The sequence below is a fragment of the Callorhinchus milii genome, unplaced genomic scaffold (assembly GCF_018977255.1).
Source record: "Callorhinchus milii isolate IMCB2004 unplaced genomic scaffold, IMCB_Cmil_1.0 Scaffold14, whole genome shotgun sequence".
Taxonomy (NCBI): Eukaryota; Metazoa; Chordata; class Chondrichthyes; order Chimaeriformes; family Callorhinchidae; genus Callorhinchus; species Callorhinchus milii.
The window spans coordinates 14,958,818-14,975,902 of record NW_024704755.1 but is presented as its reverse complement, the minus strand read 5'-3'; the positions used below and the strand labels follow the sequence as shown (position 1 = coordinate 14,975,902).

The 17,085-nt window shown below is 43.9% G+C and overlaps 1 protein-coding gene across 1 annotated transcript; it reads left to right on the top strand.

Annotated features, from left to right (window-relative positions):
* The first annotated feature begins 1,789 nt into the window (after positions 1–1,789).
* On the top strand, positions 1,790–12,162 carry ccdc113 (coiled-coil domain containing 113). The gene is made up of 9 exons (XM_007904717.2): positions 1,790–2,145; positions 4,294–4,417; positions 5,046–5,210; positions 6,078–6,233; positions 7,241–7,321; positions 9,070–9,225; positions 9,747–9,854; positions 11,058–11,213; positions 11,928–12,162. Exons 1-9 carry the CDS (start codon positions 1,790–1,792, stop codon positions 12,060–12,062), a joined length of 1,437 nt encoding a protein of 478 aa, XP_007902908.2. The 3' UTR covers positions 12,063–12,162.
* The last annotated feature ends 4,923 nt before the right edge of the window (positions 12,163–17,085 follow it).

Sequence of the window (17,085 nt, the reverse complement as noted above, 5' to 3'; positions counted from 1 at the left end):
GTGATGGTTTTCCCAGATGTGTAAATTGTTATAATTTGTGAAATAAAAGGATTTAATGTCCATGTAATCACTGAGAAATGACATCACTCTGTACGTCGATTCTGAAAGGAGAACCCTTCCTTTGTTTGACAATCAATCAAATGGCAATGGTTAAACTGGGAAATTAAAAACAAAAAGTGAGAGATTTGTGCATTTTCATTCAGGTTAAGAAAATAGATAATCCTCCTAAAATAATAATACTTACATTTGATATTGCCTTTCCCACGGATGTTTCAAAGCACTTCACAGGATTTATTGTAAAGTGTATTGACTGTATTTTGTAGGCGGACACATCAGCCAATTTGCACACAGCAATGTTCCATAAGGGGCACTGAAGTAAAAAAAAGTTCCCAAGATATAATTTTCTGGCAGAAATCTATTTAATTTGTTCTTGAAACAAACAACACTTTCTGCTCCACCATCTCCCCCTAGGGAGCCTACTTCACAAGTTTGTTACTTGTCCACAGAAGTAGTGTTTCCATAGATTTGTTCTGAATTCACCCCTTTCATTCGCAGTCCATGTCCTCTGGTTGTACTGTTCAATACAAGTGAACAAATGTTGGAGAGAGAGAAAGGCAATGCACATTTTTTTGAACAGAAAAAATTCAGCTGTTACAATTATACACAGACATGCAACACATTCCTTGTCCATTTTATGCCTTGTCCTTTTCACTCTTTTGTCCACTTCACGCCTTGTCCATTTCACTCTCTTGCCCATTTCATGCCTTATCCATTTCACACCTTGTCCATTTCCCTGACCTGTTGTAACCTTTTCTATTTTAGATTTTACTGTGTCCAATTATTTATTATGTCACTTACTTTCCCCCCCATGCCTTTCGGTCTCTGCTCCTTGTTCCAGCTTCCTCCGGCTGCAGTGCGGTTCCAAGGGAGTTGGTTACCCTCCAGTATGCCACCTGAATGACCATTGCTGACTTGTGAGCCTTAACAGTGAACAATGCAACTCGACCATGCCGTCCCGATTAACAGGGACTCCTCTTCGACCGTGCTTACGGCCACCTCCCCCCGGCTCGGAATCAGGCTCCGTCACTGTTAAGCGCTCTGAGACGCTACCCTGTGTGGAGGGCGTTACATAAGTGCAAGCTGTTGTTGTTAGACGGTCCCCGGATGAGGTATTTGTGTCCCCGGTCAAATTTGCCCAGTCTTGAGTTCAGCAACAAACTGAGCAAGAACGATAACGTCCCCAAACAGATACATTCATCAGAGAAACACAGCCATGAATCCAACAACAGGCTTCTCCAGTCACTAACGGCCAGTATCAGGAATTATGCTGAGCTCAACTTTTCTTAAAAAATGCGTCGTCGGATTTGGTTCCGGAGAATACGGTCACCCGGCCGTAAGAGGCTGTCACAGCCGCGCCCCACTGTGCTGGCACACACGCGTGCATTAACTCGTAGAAGTTGTTGCAGAGGAACAAGGAGCCGGGAACCCCAGCTTGTAAACTGCCCCCTCCCTAACCTTGGGAAAGCCAGGGCCAGTTTAGCTTCCCCATCGCGGTCCGGCTCAACGCGGGCCGGGAGCCGAACCAGCAGCTCCGGCCACAAATAAAGCCAAGCCCCTGCTTTGACATTCTTTCAGGCCTACACCTTTCCAGGTCTCCAGTTGGGCCCTCCTTGACCAAGATGGCGCCGCCGGCGCGGACTTCACGTCGCCAGCCGGGAACCCTCCTTGACCAAGATGGCGCCGCCGGCGCGGCCTTCACGTCGCCAGCCGGGAACCCTCCTTGACCAAGATGGCGCCGCCGGCGCGGCCTTCACGTCGCCAGCCGGGAACCCTCCTTGACCAAGATGGCGCCGCCGGCGCGGACGTCACTTGGACGCGGTCACGTTCTGCGTTTGTCGCCGTGACGCGGAGAGAGCGCGACTGGGTTGCCAGTGACGGCCGTTACCAGGGGAACGGGAAAAGCGGCGAGGCAGCCTTCGCGTCAGCAGCAGCAGCAGCAGCGGCGGCGGCGGCGTCGTCGTCCTTCTGGGCCGCCATGGAAAACCTGGAGATCACCGTGAGCTCGATAACCGCAGACATATCAATCCAGGAGGACCAGACCGAGCTGAGCTTCGAGGAGCTGAATAACCTGATGGAGGAGCTGAGGTAACACAAGAGGCTGAGCCTCCCACAGCAGCGGGGCTCTCGGGCACCGCCTGCTGGCAGCCCGGCGCCACTGCAGCTCACTTCCTGCCCGGACCTCTCTCTCTCTGTCTCTCTCTCTCTCTCTGTTCCTCGTTGACCATTTGGTCCATTATTTGTCCACATTCTGTGGTTCAGGGACTTGTTCCTTGTTTCGCAGCCCCAGCGGTGGCGATGTACTTTGTTTGCAGGTGTTGCTGTTTGACCGCCGGTGTTCGGTTTGGCCCGGGCTGTGCCGAGCTCCTGCCGCCTGACTCTACCTGTCGCCACCTCATCTTTGAACGGCGTACCATAACATTGTCACACATAATATTTACACTGATCCTTGCGCCCGATACGGCGCCGTACCGCGTCGTCGAGACGTCTCAGAGCGCTTCACCGGGTGCACCGTAAGAAGTGAATAGGACTGTGTGCTTTGTGGGCGAAGATACACAGTCTCAATCCACTTTACATTCTGGTGTAAAATATTGAGTGACTGTCACTTTGATGGTTTTCACACTTAGTGCTTTTCGCGTAGAATAACGCCTGAAGCTCTTGACAAGGGACGGTGTGGAAACACGCGCAGCGGTAGGAAGTGTGTGGGGGGCAGTGAGGAAGGAAGTCAGTGAAGGGACCAGTGAAGAGAATTGCGTTAACTGTACAGCACAGCAGTTGGCCATTTAGTCCAAATAGTTTAGGCCGGTGTCCACATGAGCTTTGACCCCTCCTAATCCCCCTCTCATATCTCACAAACCCTCTCATGTATCCTCATTTGTCATTAGGGGATCCCATTCTGCATTTAGAAGCATAAGATATTAAGCCGTTGATTCTTCCACTTGAGATTTTAGAAGAACTCAGAAGAAAAGAGGCTCCAAAGCAGAGGGGTTTAGGAGAGAGCTCCACAGACCAGAGGCATAGCGGTTGAAAGTTTGTCAACCAAGAGTGGGCCCTAGGGGATGAGAGCCATGCAGTTGGCCTGAGTTTTAGAGCAGATGAATGGGTGAGAGAGAAGTCACAGAAAGAGTGGGATAAGTGTGTGGATAGATTTGAAAATCAGAACGAGGACCTTGAAATTGATCCACTTGGGGGAACAGGGAGACAGTGGATCCCAGCGAGATTGCTCCGAATGACATGCAGTACCTCTTGAGAGACTGAGGATATGAGCTTCTAAAAGAGTTTTACAGACTAAGAGCTCCGAGCAAGAAAACAAATTCTTGCATTTGATATGGCACCTTATAAAGTCGTCAAGACGTCTAAAAGTGCTTCTCAGGAGTTGCCTGTGCATCCCATGATCCTTTTGCAGAGGGTTGGAACTGAATTTGAGTCAGTTGTTCGTTATCTTTCATCACGTGTGTCCATGTGTGTTAGCTGGCTCAGTTGGTAGGACTCTTGCCTCTGATCAAAAGGTTGTGGGTTCAAGCCCCTCGTTGGGACTTGGAACTCATAGTCTAAGCTGATGTTCCAATGCATTGCTGGGGTGCATTGCACTGAGGCAAGAGTCCTACCAACTGAAACCATTATTATTACCAGTATTGGTCAATCACTTAACTCTTACTACATTATGAAATTTTAGTTTGTAGTTGAAATGGTGGTATTGTCAAACCAGTTACATTGTGAAAGCAGTCTTTGCACCATATGATGATACTTCCTCTGAGACATGACATTTTCATGTTGTTAGCCTTGTGACCGATGTCTTCAAATTGGAGATTGCCCTGGATTTTGGAAAACAGACAACATTAAATTCAGTCATAATTCTGCAATACTGAAAAAGAACTGTGGAAAATCAGCCTACAAATCAAGACAATTTTAATATAGTCTTAAGTAATAATAATAATCCCTACATTTGATATAGCTTTATCGCGTCTTCGACACGTCTTGAAGTGCTTCACAGAATATACTGTAAAGTGAATTGACTGTATGTTTTGTGGGCGAAATGCCTTGGGTCTTGCCTCTTCAAGTCCAGAATTAGGTAAGCAGGATGTGTCTCTCCAGAGAGATAGTGCACATTCCTTTCCAACAATCTGGCTCTGGCATTTCCATGTGTAGGTGAGATAAATGTAATTCTAAGTTTGGTTTTGGATACTCTTAAGTATGAATTAAGTGCTGAATTCTCATCTTTTTCTCTCAATGCAGGATTTCCATTGGAGATCTGAAAATGGAAACTGAAATGTTTCAGAAGGCCTTGGATCGAGTGATGCCCCAGGATGTGCCCCAGCCCATTTTAACCCGTGGCCAGTCTTCCCAAGATCTGTCACAGGTGGGTTTGCAAATCTATGCATATAGGACACAACTTTCGCCCACAAAATATAGTCAATTCACTTTACAGTGAAGCTTTTGTGAAGCGCTTTGAGACGTCTCAAAGACGTGATAAGGCGCTCTATCAAATGCAAGGATTATTATTATTATTATAACTCAGGAGAAGGATCTGAGAATGCTGGTAGATAGATAGCTCTTTGAAGCCATCAACATAGTAGGTGGCAGGAACAAGGAAAGCAAACAAGAATTGAGTGTGCATACCTAGAGGGATAGAGAATAAGTTACAAGACATTATAGCAGGGGTGTATGTTTAGGACCGTGGAGCCCACAATTTCACTTACATGTTTATGATCTTATAGACATAGACATTTCTGTCACAAAAGGAGGACAAGGATATAGTGTCTATGCCACTGCCACCTATATTGCCCCTTTACTAAAGGCACCTATCAGTTTATTCCCCATATCCCTTATTATTCCTGCTCATTCAGAATCTTTTTCAATGGAAGCAAATTACCTCCTTGGTATGTGCCCAGGGAAACCTAGTGGAGGAAAATGAATGATTTTACAATTTTTTTTAAATAGTGAACTCCAGAACTAAAATTTTAAGTTAATATTTGTTTCACATCCAGGCACGGGTAAGGCATCGATCCAGAACTCGGAGTTTTGCAACTGAACGTCTTCAGCTATTGACAGCAGATCAGAAGTCTGACATTGCTCACAGAGAACTGGAGGAAACAAAAGAGAGAGTACAGACTATGAAATTGCAGTCAGAACGAACCATACAAAATTTACTGGTAAGCATCAACAGCTTGGCATCCAACTCAGGCCTTGATACTGAACATGGAGTATCAGTGCCACGAGTGTTTGATACTCACCTGATACTCTGCTACTCGTCTCTATTACATATTGAATGGTAACACTTACTGATCGACATCTAGGACTTTTGCTGTATCCTGTTGACGATATAAAATGATACGTGTTGTGTGGGCCACAGAAATTAGTTTTTAACAATTAACTACTTCTACAGGTTGCAGGAACAGAGCAGCCAGTCAGCCATTGAGCTGGTTCCACGTGAGACTAAAACCACATTTTCTTCGTTCAGCACTTTTGTCCCAGGCATAGAATTAAGCCCATGTGACTAACAAATCGAATCTCCTTAGTCAATGTCTCAATAAGATGTGTTTTGCATTGATGACACACGTATAAGCCTCATGTACCTTTCCAATTGGTTCAGCATATTGTCTTGATATTGAAAGGGATGATGAACCAACTCTCACTCATAGGTCATTTTCCAAGTTGTGTCCTGCTTCAAATCAACCCCATTCATTGAATACAAAGGGACATTCTTTTGCCCCAATAGCGACACCCTCTTTAAATGGGCTGTAACTTCAATCCTTTCCTTGGGGCCAAAATATTCCCCAAAATAAAATTGGTGGCTGTTTGTCGTGTTTCGCCCACAAAATACACAGTCACTCCACTTTACAGTATATCCTGTGAAGAGCTTTGAGAGGTCTCAAAGGTGCTATATCAAATCCTTTCCTTATTGTTTAAATCCAGAAAAAGAAGCTGTTTTCTATTGTGCTACAAATTCATATTGTTTATAACTTCCAGTGCCTGACAAAACACAGAGGCCCTAAATACAGTCTGATTGTTTCCTGCAGGCTGTCCGGGAGGAAGCTGAAGTAGGACTGATCGAGATTCAAAAATCAACACAAGAATTTGAACGTGATTTTGGGTTCTCTGGAAGTTCGAAAAAGGGGATAGTGATTCCAACAGAGAAGATTTATAAATACATGGAAGACAGAATCCGTGCAAAAGTGAGTCCGATACCAACATAGCCCGGTCACTACATGGCAATGATTCAGTTAGAGGCTGGTGATTCAGAGTGTTGAGTGGACTTCGCCACTGAACAAGCTCATTTTCCTGGGCTGTTGGGGCATTTTTTGTGGAATGGAAAAGACCATGTGGTCTATTTACCTTTTCTAAAGTTATAAAAACATCTAAGCAATCGTACACTCTCCATGTACCCAAATTCTTTGCCAAACACAGTAGCCATCTAATTCCCTCTTGAATTTGTTGACATCATGTCTCTGGTTCCCTATTCCCTTCTTTTTTTAAGTACTGTCAGAAATCCAGCTTTCAAACTAAGATTGAATCAATAACTTTCCAAAATTCTGCACAGTGTCACATTTGGAGGCAATGGTCATATGGCTAGGGATTAAGCCCATGTGAAATTTTGATTCCCTGATGGTCTGGCATTCATTTTGCTAAGGTTGGTACCTTAAGTCAACCAGAGAATTTTCATCCTATAGTTGGTCCTGTGGTTAGCAATTGTTGACAAATTTGTTTGGTGATTCCTCTTGGAGTCCTGTAGCTCAGTGGTTAGAGCACTCGCTTTGCAAGCGAGAGACCTGAGTTCAATTCCAGGCAGAGGGCGAAACCTTGGGCAAGTTTCCTTACTCCACACAGAGCCTAATAATAATCCCTCCAAAAACCCAAAACAATAATAAATTGGTCATTTTCAATCTACGACTGTTTGTGGGACATTGCTGTGCGCAATTGGCTGCTGCGTTCGCCCACAAATATACAGTCAATTCACTTTACAGTGTGTTCTGTGAAGCGCTTTGGGACGTCCTCCCGACGTGAAAGGCATTATATCAAATGCAAGGATTATTATTATTATTATTATTTTAGTGGTGGTGGGACTTGGGATGTCCCTCTAATGTTGAAGGTGGTATACAAATATAATTTGTTGTTATTTGTTGTTGGTGCATTTTGCAAGTTCTCCTCTACAACAACTGACAGTTTGCTCATTCTTGTCCAGGACATCATGATCGATAGACTACGACTGAAGAGCACTGCACTGATGATGCAGAAGTCGAAGCTGTACCAGCAACTCCGCCAGGTTTGTGACAGTGATGGGGGTGTCGGGAGCTCACATCTCATTAATTCTGGGTTATCCTGAAGCTCTGTAACCTCTCTATAATGGTCCCTCTGTCATCTCCATTCTTCCTATCACTCTCCATTTTGCTGCTCTGATCATCCCTTCACATCATTCATTGACTTTATTCACTGCATTATTTCAGTTGAAAACAGTCATGTTTAAAGGGTTTTGCATTTGAATGTGTTGTGTTTTAGTATCGATCTTATAACTTTATAAGCATAAAAAATAATACAGCCCCTAACATCTGATCTGCTAGTTAGACCTCCTGCTTTTGATTTAGAATCACCTGCTGCTCAGTGAAACAACAACAACAACAACACCATTGCATGTGTATAGCGCCTTTCACGTCGGGAGGACATCCCAAGGTGCTGGACAGTCAGTGTTTTGGACCCGAGCTGGGGTCGGGATTGGGGAGGGTGGAGGTCAGGGGGGGGAAGGAGGGTGATCAAAAGCATAGTCGAAGAGCGGGTCTGATGGGAGCCAATCAGGAGGGCCTCAGTCTTGTTGACATTTTACTAAAGAAAGTTAGTTCTCATCCAGGACTTAATAATAATAATATCCCTTGCATTTGATATAGTGCTTTTTACGTCTTCTCGACGTCTCACAGAATAGACTGTAAAGTTTTGTGGGCAAAACGCGGCAGCCAATTGCACACAGTAGTGTCCCACAAACAGTTTTTGATTGAAAATGACCAACTTATTATTGTTTTGTTTTGGAGGGATTATTATTAGGTGTGTGGAGTAAGGAAACTTGCCCAAGGTTTCGCCCTCTGCCTGGAATTGAACCCAGGTGTCTCACTTGCAAGGCGAGTGCTCTGACCACTGAGCTACAGGTCACCACATTCTGTCAGCACAGCAGCGGTCCTGGAGTCAAGGGTGGAGGCAGAGAGGTAGAGTTGGGTGTCATCCGCATACATGTGCTGCGGATGATGTCACCAAGCGGGAGCATACAGATATTGAAGAGAAGGGGACCAAGGAACACTGCACGAGACAATACAGGGGCTAAAGGAGAAACCATTTATGGAGATGAAGTGGAGGCGGTGTGAGAGGTACGATCTGAACTAGTCAAGGAAAGAGCCATAAAGGTTGAGGCGAGAAGAGAGGCAGTGGATGAGAATAGAGTTGTCAACGGTGAACCATGCATTTCACAGTCTTAAATTCTCTGAGAAACAGGCAGTATTTGTTTCTCAGCACAGTTTTAACAGTGTGAAAAGAGAGACAGAAAGATCTGGGGGAGTAGGAGAGAGAAAGAGAAATGGAGAAAAGACGGACAGGCAGAGCTGAGCTATGAAAAAAAATGACTATGTAGAAGCAGTGATCAAAGTGGCTGGATGCATATTTCCATCCGTTATTCCTCACACAATGAGTTTCCATTCTTATCCACACTGCCACTGGAGCAGATGCCAATTACTTCCCAATCATTGGAAATAAAGTCATCCTCCAGGAGAACATCTCCCCCCCACCCCACGACAGCACCCCTAATTAGTCACAGCATTGTAAGTAGCCTAGAAGCAAATTTCTTTGGTTCCTTCAGATTTTATATGATATGCTCTATAACTCAGCCTTTTCTCTCTGAAGTACTAAAGTACCCGTTGTCACCTCCCAACTGCTCTTAACATTCCATTGTTCGAGAATCTCTAGTCTGGCTTGCAACCTGCTCACAGCACTAACACTAACCTAGTTAATGACATCCTATTTGGCCACGACTAGAAAGAAGAGATGGGGGAGGTGCTGCATGAAGTAGATTTTCAGCAGCTGAAGATTGAAAACCGACAGCATATGGAGAAGATTTCTGTCCTCAATGATAAACTGCTGTGGCTCAAAGTGATAACAGGACAAACTCAGCAAGTCCTCAACAACTACAAGGCAAGTTCTGATTGGAACTGATTGTGTAAATTCACATCACATGTGGACTTTGGTACTTATAACCGATGTTATTCACTGCGAAGAGGCGTTGACAACATCACATTACGTTGATTTACAGAGACAGTCTAACAATGCAGAGACACGGGCAGAGTAACAGTGAGGAGACATGGACAATGTCACAGTGCAGTGATACAATTTTTGTCACATGTGGGAACCTAACACCATGTTTCAGAGGATCAAACAAGCTGAGAATTCCATGCATCCCATGGAAATTTCAGAATTAGATTGCTGGAATGGAACGTGCACACTCTCTCACTCTGGAGAGGTGGTGTAGCAGCTGAGAAGCACATGGCAATGGTTGAGTCACATACCAAATGGGTTAAAAGTAGCAATCTTTTCTTTACCTGTCTGCAATTAGAGTTTTTCATTATAATTACATTTTGTTCAGCAACTAATTAATGCATGATAAATCTCTTAGTATGCTTACCCTTTCTAATAGTGCAATCACCTCCCTGTTTTAGAGACAGTTGCAGAAATTGATCACAGAGACAAAACGGCTTAATACAGAGATCAAATCCAGACATGAGATGTCACACAGAATAAAGATTGAGATGGAAGAAGTCGAAGAGGTACAAGTACACAGAAATCTGTCATCTATATATTTAAGATTTGTTCTTTACTGATTTTACTACCAATTGTCAATAGAATATAAGAAAATGATGCACAGGAACTACAATCCGAGCACTCGCTTTGCAAGCGAGAGACCTGAGATCAATTCCAGGCAGAGGGCGAAACCTTGGGCAAGTTTCCTTACTCCACACACAGCCTAATAATAATCCCTCCAAAACCAAAACCAATAATAAATTGGTCATTTTCAATCTACGACTGTTTGTGGGACATTGCTCTGCGCAATTGGCTGCCGCTTTCGCCCACAAATATACAGTCAATTCACTTTACAGTGTGTTCTGTGAAGCGCTTTGGGACGTCCTCCCGACGTGAAAAGCGCTGTATCAAATGCAAGGATTATTATTATTATTATTATTAATCCAGTTCTTATACAGACACTTAGAGAGTTGATGCTAATCAAGTAACTAGTAACTGAGAAGCTTGTCAGGCTTTCAGTGGCAAGAGTTTTAACTGGTTAAACTCCAGTAGTTACCGCAGTGCACAATCTGAGCTCCCCAAGCCTTGGTTCTTGTCAACCTGTGGCTAATACTCTCCAAAAGTAGGTAAGCAGTGTGCGTCCCAGAGTCCTACTATTCAAATTCAGAAAAACCATTATGATCTTACCGAGTCCATTAAATAATAATAATAATCCTTGCATTTGATATAGCGCTTTTCATATCTTGTAGATGTCTCAAAGCGCTTCACAGAATATACTGTAAAGTGAATTGACTGTATATTTTATGGGCGAAACGAGGCAGCCAATTTTGCACAGCAGCGTCCCACAAACAGACATGGATTGGGTTTTGTTTCTTGTTTCTTTTCTTGAGGGATTATTATGAGGTGTGTGGAGTAAGGAAACTTGCCCAAGGTTTCGACCTGCCGGGAATCAAACCCAGTTATCTCGCTTGCGAGGCGAGTGCTATAACCACTGAGCTACAGGACTCCATGAGGTATTGTTTTTTTCATGGAGGGATACCAAGGGGCAGAATAGTTGCTGTTTATTTGTACCATTTGTTTCACGCAAATCATCTAATTCCTGCCTGAGTTAGGAGGCTATCCATAGTACCAAACATATCCCACCCCCCAAAAAAAATAGTGCTCAAAGTGTCTGTGAATTTAAAGTTTGGCTGAAGCTTTGGTCACCTTCTGTACTCTTCAAATAATAGGAACGAGATAAGGAGGAACGACAAAACAAGAAGTTTCGTGGCCTGCTGTCTGATTACAGAGTGCCTGAGGTTCTCGAGTACGTGTGTGGAAAACGCAATCGCTTTGACTTAGAGCAGAAGCTCAAAACCTGGAAGCGAAAAGTGGATGTTGCACAGGTGAGTGTGGTTGTCGAGATTCCAGAGATGAGTGAGCATAAATATGTCTAGATTGCAGGGATAGGCAAGTATGTGGGTATTGTAGGGCTGAGAAAATTTGCACGTGTATCTGTGTATGTTTGTTTGCACCACTGTGCATGTGTATATGTATAATAATAATCCTTGCATTTGACGTAATGGTAGCACTCTTGCCTCTGAGTCAGAAGGTTGTGAGTTGAAGCCCTACATTGGGACTCGGAATCACATAGTCTAACCTGACACAATGCAGTGCTTGGAGGGTGGGGAAGGTTGCATTGTCAGAGGTTTGGATGAGACATTAAACAGGTCCCATCTACCTGTTCAGCTGGATGTTAAAGATCCCAATGGCACAATTCAAAAAAAGGAAGGGAATTTTTCCTGGTGTCCTGGCCAACAAACTCCCAAATAAAATTGGTCACTCACTCTATAGCTGTTTCGCATTTCGTCCACAAAATATACAGTCAATCCACTTTACAGTATATCTTGCGAAGCACTTTGAGACATCACAACAAGGTGCTACATCAAATGCAAGGATTATTATTATTCATCATGGATGTTTGCAACTACAATATTGCTGAATCCTGTTTTGGTGAGCAGGAGAGCTTAATGTCTCCCTGTGATCAGACTGAATAGTGCAAGGGAGAAATACATGTAACATCTTCTCAGAAAAGTGACCATGTTACATCTGTCTTCCAGCTGTCACATAAAACCTCCACTGAAGCATGGGAGAGACTCAAAAAATACAGCACTAACGCTCAGAACTGGGACGATGAACTGTGGACCAAAGAATCCCAATTGATGCTTACCCAAGAGAGTGTCCCAAGAAGCTGAGGGCACAAACAGGGAATATTCACAGGAGCCAAGTTGCATAATATAGTTGTTCAATCAAAAGATTTTGACCGTCGGTTCCCATTATGTCAAATCAATAAAATCTTTCTCTGATGCATTGTGCTGTTTATTTACAAGCTCTGAAATATACTGCCGCCCTCAATCATAAAGAAGGAATAGTTAGTCAGTGCGTGCAGGGTCCAAATTGTTGAACTTTAAGTATAGTGGTTCCATTCCAGCGTACCAACTGGCAGAATCTTCATCCACGTAAGAGCATGCCTCTGATAAGCAAACGTACAAGATTCATTCAGTCTACGCTTCTGAAGAAACTGCACTAACCATATCACAAACTGCCTGCATCAGAACACCCACAATCTGGGGCGAGTGGGGGAACAACGTCTTTGGGACTTTTGCTTATGAAACTTTCTTAAAGACTAGAACATAAGAACATAGAACATAAGAACAAAAGAAGACTAAGGTCCATTTACTTCACCTTCCACCAAGCATCCTGGCAGTCACTTGACATGTAGAAACTCTAAAACAGTTAATGAGGTGGGAGAATTATCACATTGAAATCTTTTTATGATATATGATGAATAGCAGAAAACAGAGTGGGTCCGCATCTGTCGCGTGTGAGGGGCAGGTATAGAGATCTTTCCAGTGGTAATATAAAAGGAATGAAGTGTAGTCAACTGATAACCTTGACTTATCTTGTCACTACCACTTAAGTCATCACGCTGTCAATATTCCCGCTGCATTTATTTTTGTATTGATACGTATGCCTAACTCAAATGCCAGGATTATTACTATTATTAATACTACTATTATTATTGTTTATTCCCCATCAAAACACACAGTGACTCCACTTGACAGTACATTCTGTGAAGCTCTTTGAGACGTCTCGAAGACGTGATAAGGCACTGTATCGAATGCAAAGATTATTATTAATATTATTATTAAATTAATCAATAAATGAATCAATAAACTGTGTCTGAACTCGGCCAGGCCAGATCACGGGGAGTCGGTCACTAACTACCTAAAACAGGCGCTGGGTACGTGGTTTGAAGGCTGGGGAGGTGCGATCAGTGCTGTAGGGACCGGTGTGTGGGGTGTATATCCAGCAACAGGCAGTGAATGGTGTAACCAGGTAACCAGGTAACCGTGAGCGCTACTCCGTTGCTTAGTAACGACTGGAGATACAATGGGTGTGAGTAAAGGCAGTGATATCGACAAGAGGGGAAAGAGAGAGAGAGAGAGAGAGGGAGAGAGAGCAGCTCTGACCTTCCTCCCATCTCATGGCGAAGAGGGAGAAGCTGAAGGAAGGGAACAGGTCCAGGGACATGGGAGATTATTCCTGGCACGAAGGTCCTGTGGGATCCCTGAACCAGCCAGAACAGCAGGTGCCCCTGAAGACCAGCGTGGCAGTGCTGAAGTACAGCCCCAGCCTGGCCAAGATGCACGACCAGAAAAAACACAGGAAGTACAAGAAGAAGGACATCGTGGATCTGGACGAAGATATTGATGATGACAATGAGCCGCAGTTCTGGAGCAGTACACCAGGCAGCACAGGTAACTGTGTGGGGTCACTACACCTTCATTGCCCTTGTGTGTTGTAAGAGCACTCCCCACCCCACACACATATGCACTCACACATCCCCCCCACTCATACACACACTTATACACGCAAATATACCTCCCCGCCACACACATACACCCCCCACACCCACGTATATGCACACACATTACCCCCCCCCCCCCCCCAACACACGCACACATATACTCAGAAGCGTTCTAAGATGCCATCCGGCGTGGAGGGCGCTATATAAATCCAAGTTGTTGCTGTTGTTGTTATACACACACCTCACACACACATATACATTAACCCCCCCCTCCCCCCCCCCCCCCCCACACACACACACACATACACACAAAGAGAGAAACCTCACTGACCGGTATAATAACACAGAAGTGAGAGACACAGAGGGATCCAACCAACACACACAGACCAGGCGATCACTAACACTGTCTGACAGACTCTGGCTCCAGCACAGACTGGGAGGGGAGACAGTGTCAGCGTCAGCCAACACTAAATCTGCACTAACGTCACCTACTGCATCACCTAACCATCACCTGTGGCATATAGACAATAAAATACTGTACAGCCACAACTGAGACCACCCTCTCCCCTCATAGCACAGGTAAGTGGGCACTTTACCACTTTGTGATGATCTTTCCTTTGATGTAAAATTCACCATTAAAATTTATATTTTAATTCACCATTAAAAAGAGCCACACCATCAGTCACCAGTCAACACCACATCAACGTGTGCAGGGAATTTTCAGGATAATAATAATCCTTGCATTTGATATAACGCATTATCATGTCGTTGAGACGTCTCAAAGCGCTTCACAGAATATACTGTAAAGCAAAACATTATCATCTCTAACTCACTTTTGTGGCCAGTTTTGATGTAGATGACAAACCAGCATGTGAGAATTGATGGCTTAATCTTTATTTTTGACAAATGATTGAGTTTTATGGTGTCTACCTCTTGTGGTTCAGGTGGATGTTAAAGATCCTATGGCACTATTCTAAAAAGAGAAGGGACTTTTGCCCTGTGTTCCCCAGAACACAGGGCAAAAGTCGGCTGCCATGATCAGCTACAGGTACACAGATAGTTCACCTTATAATCCTGTGAAGCACTTTGAGACACGTCGGTGATATGAGAAGGCGCCATATCAAATGGAAAGATTATTATTATTATTAATAATTTAGCCCTGTGCCTCTTTGGAGTCAGTTCAAATTCAGTGAGGCCTTGCATTGCTCTAGTCTTCCCAAATGATTATTATAAAGGCACGGTTTTCATTTAATGAACTTCAGATCCATTAAGATTCAAACCCAGGACTTTCTGGTCCCAGGTTTAACGCTCACACAACTGAGATAGCCAGGGTGATCTATTGGTAAATTTAAACAGACTATGTTGTGATAAACACAGAGCAAACTGCGAGTGCCTTTACTTCTCCTCTAATGGTATTTTTTGTGTTCTTGTTGTAGAAGTACACTTCTCGGGCCACGCAGTCAGGCACTTGAAAACACAAATCCCCAAATCCCAAAGGTTAGGGTCAAAGTTTAATTCCCTATTCTTCTTCTGTTCTATTTGATTTTTTATCTTATTACTGTGATTTAAAAGCAAATAACTACTTGTATGTGATTTCAAAGCAAATTAATACTTATTCCATTTTTGTTCCTCATCCAGTCTCAAATCATCAACATCTTCAACCATGGGAAACCTCCACCATTTTCCCTATCCAAAATAAAACCTCCACAGTTTTCCATATCCAAAATTAAACCTGCATCATTTTCCACATCCAACCTCCGATCCCATTTGTCACCTTCCAAGTCTTCTTTGAGGAAAGTTTCTTCAAACTTGGATCAACCTCCCAAGGAAAAGCCACCGCCGGTAGTGAGTAAGTGACAGCATTCAATAACTTCAGTTGACCGTCATAAATTGTCGCAATAGATTTTTGGAGCATTTGAATGTTTTAGCCCTTGCTTTCCAAGCAATCTGGAGTCCTGCAGCGAAGTAGTTAACACACTCACCTCACAAGCGAGTGCACCTCAGTCTGATTCCCGGGGTTGGTGAAGCCTTAGGCACGTTTTCTTACTCCACACGCCTGTTTTCCTAGCAGTAAGACCTCAGTCAACTTGTAAAGTCTGATGCCCAATGTTCCCTCAAGGCTGCTCAGCATCTGTAACACTGTAGTAGCCTCAGACTTGAGGACACTTCTGTCTCTTGCTGTCTTAAGGGATAGATTAGGGGAGAGGTTGAGGAGGCTAATCCTGACTGATGTCCCTTCATGTTTTATAGGTGCCTCAACAGATGTCCTCAACCTTCTGTGAGGTGGACCTGTGAAGGATTCTGTGGAGGGGTGATGTCCTCTTCCCTTATCTGGCTGTGTGACACCCCTCACTCAGATGTTGGACCGCCAAAACAAGAGGAGTCTATCCCTTTCTCCTCTTTAGACACATCGATGAAGGTCTTCTTCCAGCAATGCAGCCATGAATAGAGGTGTGAATAATAATAATAATCCTTGCATTTGATATAGCGCCTTATCACATCTTCGAGGCATCTCAAAGCGCTTCACAGAATATACTGTAAAGTGAATCGACTGTATATTTTGTGGGAGATACGAGGCAGCCAATTGCGCACAGCAGTGTCCTACAAACAGTCGTGGATTGAGTGACCAAATTTTTATTTATTTATTTATTTTTTGATGAGATTATTACCCCCGGAAAAGCAATGCATCAATCGACTACTGCTAGGTAAACAGAGGCGTGTGGAGTAAGGAAACTTGCCTAACAGTTCGCTCTGTCCAGGAATCAAACCCAGGTCCTCTTGCTTGCGAGGCGAGTGCTCTAACCACTAAGCTACAGGACTCCAATATACCACTCATGACGTGTAATTTTAGATTTCGCCCCACAGCCAGTCCTGTCTATGTAGATTGGCTAATTGGGCCTTGTCCTGAGAGAGAGAGGTTTATCAGTGTCCACAGATCACAGCCTAGCATGCATCACACTACCTTCTGGAGAGGAGAAATGAGGAAACGTATTAGAGAGGAGAGAAAAATACACTTTAGATACTTAAACATCATTGAGGCTTGTGGCTTAAAGAGTTACTGAATCCAACATTGTCACGGAGCAAACAAGTTAAGCCGACACAATCCGATTGATGGTTGCATCCCCACCAATGTCAATTCAGTGGCTTCATATTGTGAGGTGTGTGCGTTTACACCTGGTTGCATGCTTAGAGCTTGTGTGTATAATTTGTGTGTGGGTGTGTTTGTGAGTGTGTGGGGTTTAGGACTGTGTTGATACATGGTTGCTGTATATTCAAGCGTAGGTATGTGTCCGCAAGCGAACTCGGGCACATTTAATACTGGATAGAAATGAATCTACTTGGTGTTTGTCGAGACACAGAGGTCCCTGGCTCAATTCTCAGTCTGTGCTAAGTTACCAGGGAAATAT

Bases quoted from the DNA above. Each gene is read 5' to 3' on its own strand.
- ccdc113 (XM_007904717.2), top strand. From the start codon at position 1,790: ATGGCGCCGCCGGCGCGGCCTTCACGTCGCCAGCCGGGAACCCTCCTT. The intron at 4,418-5,045 runs GTGGGTTTGCAA...TTTCACATCCAG, and splicing joins CTTCCCAAGATCTGTCACAG to GCACGGGTAAGGCATCGATC. The intron at 7,322-9,069 runs GTTTGTGACAGT...GGCCACGACTAG, and splicing joins TGTACCAGCAACTCCGCCAG to AAAGAAGAGATGGGGGAGGT.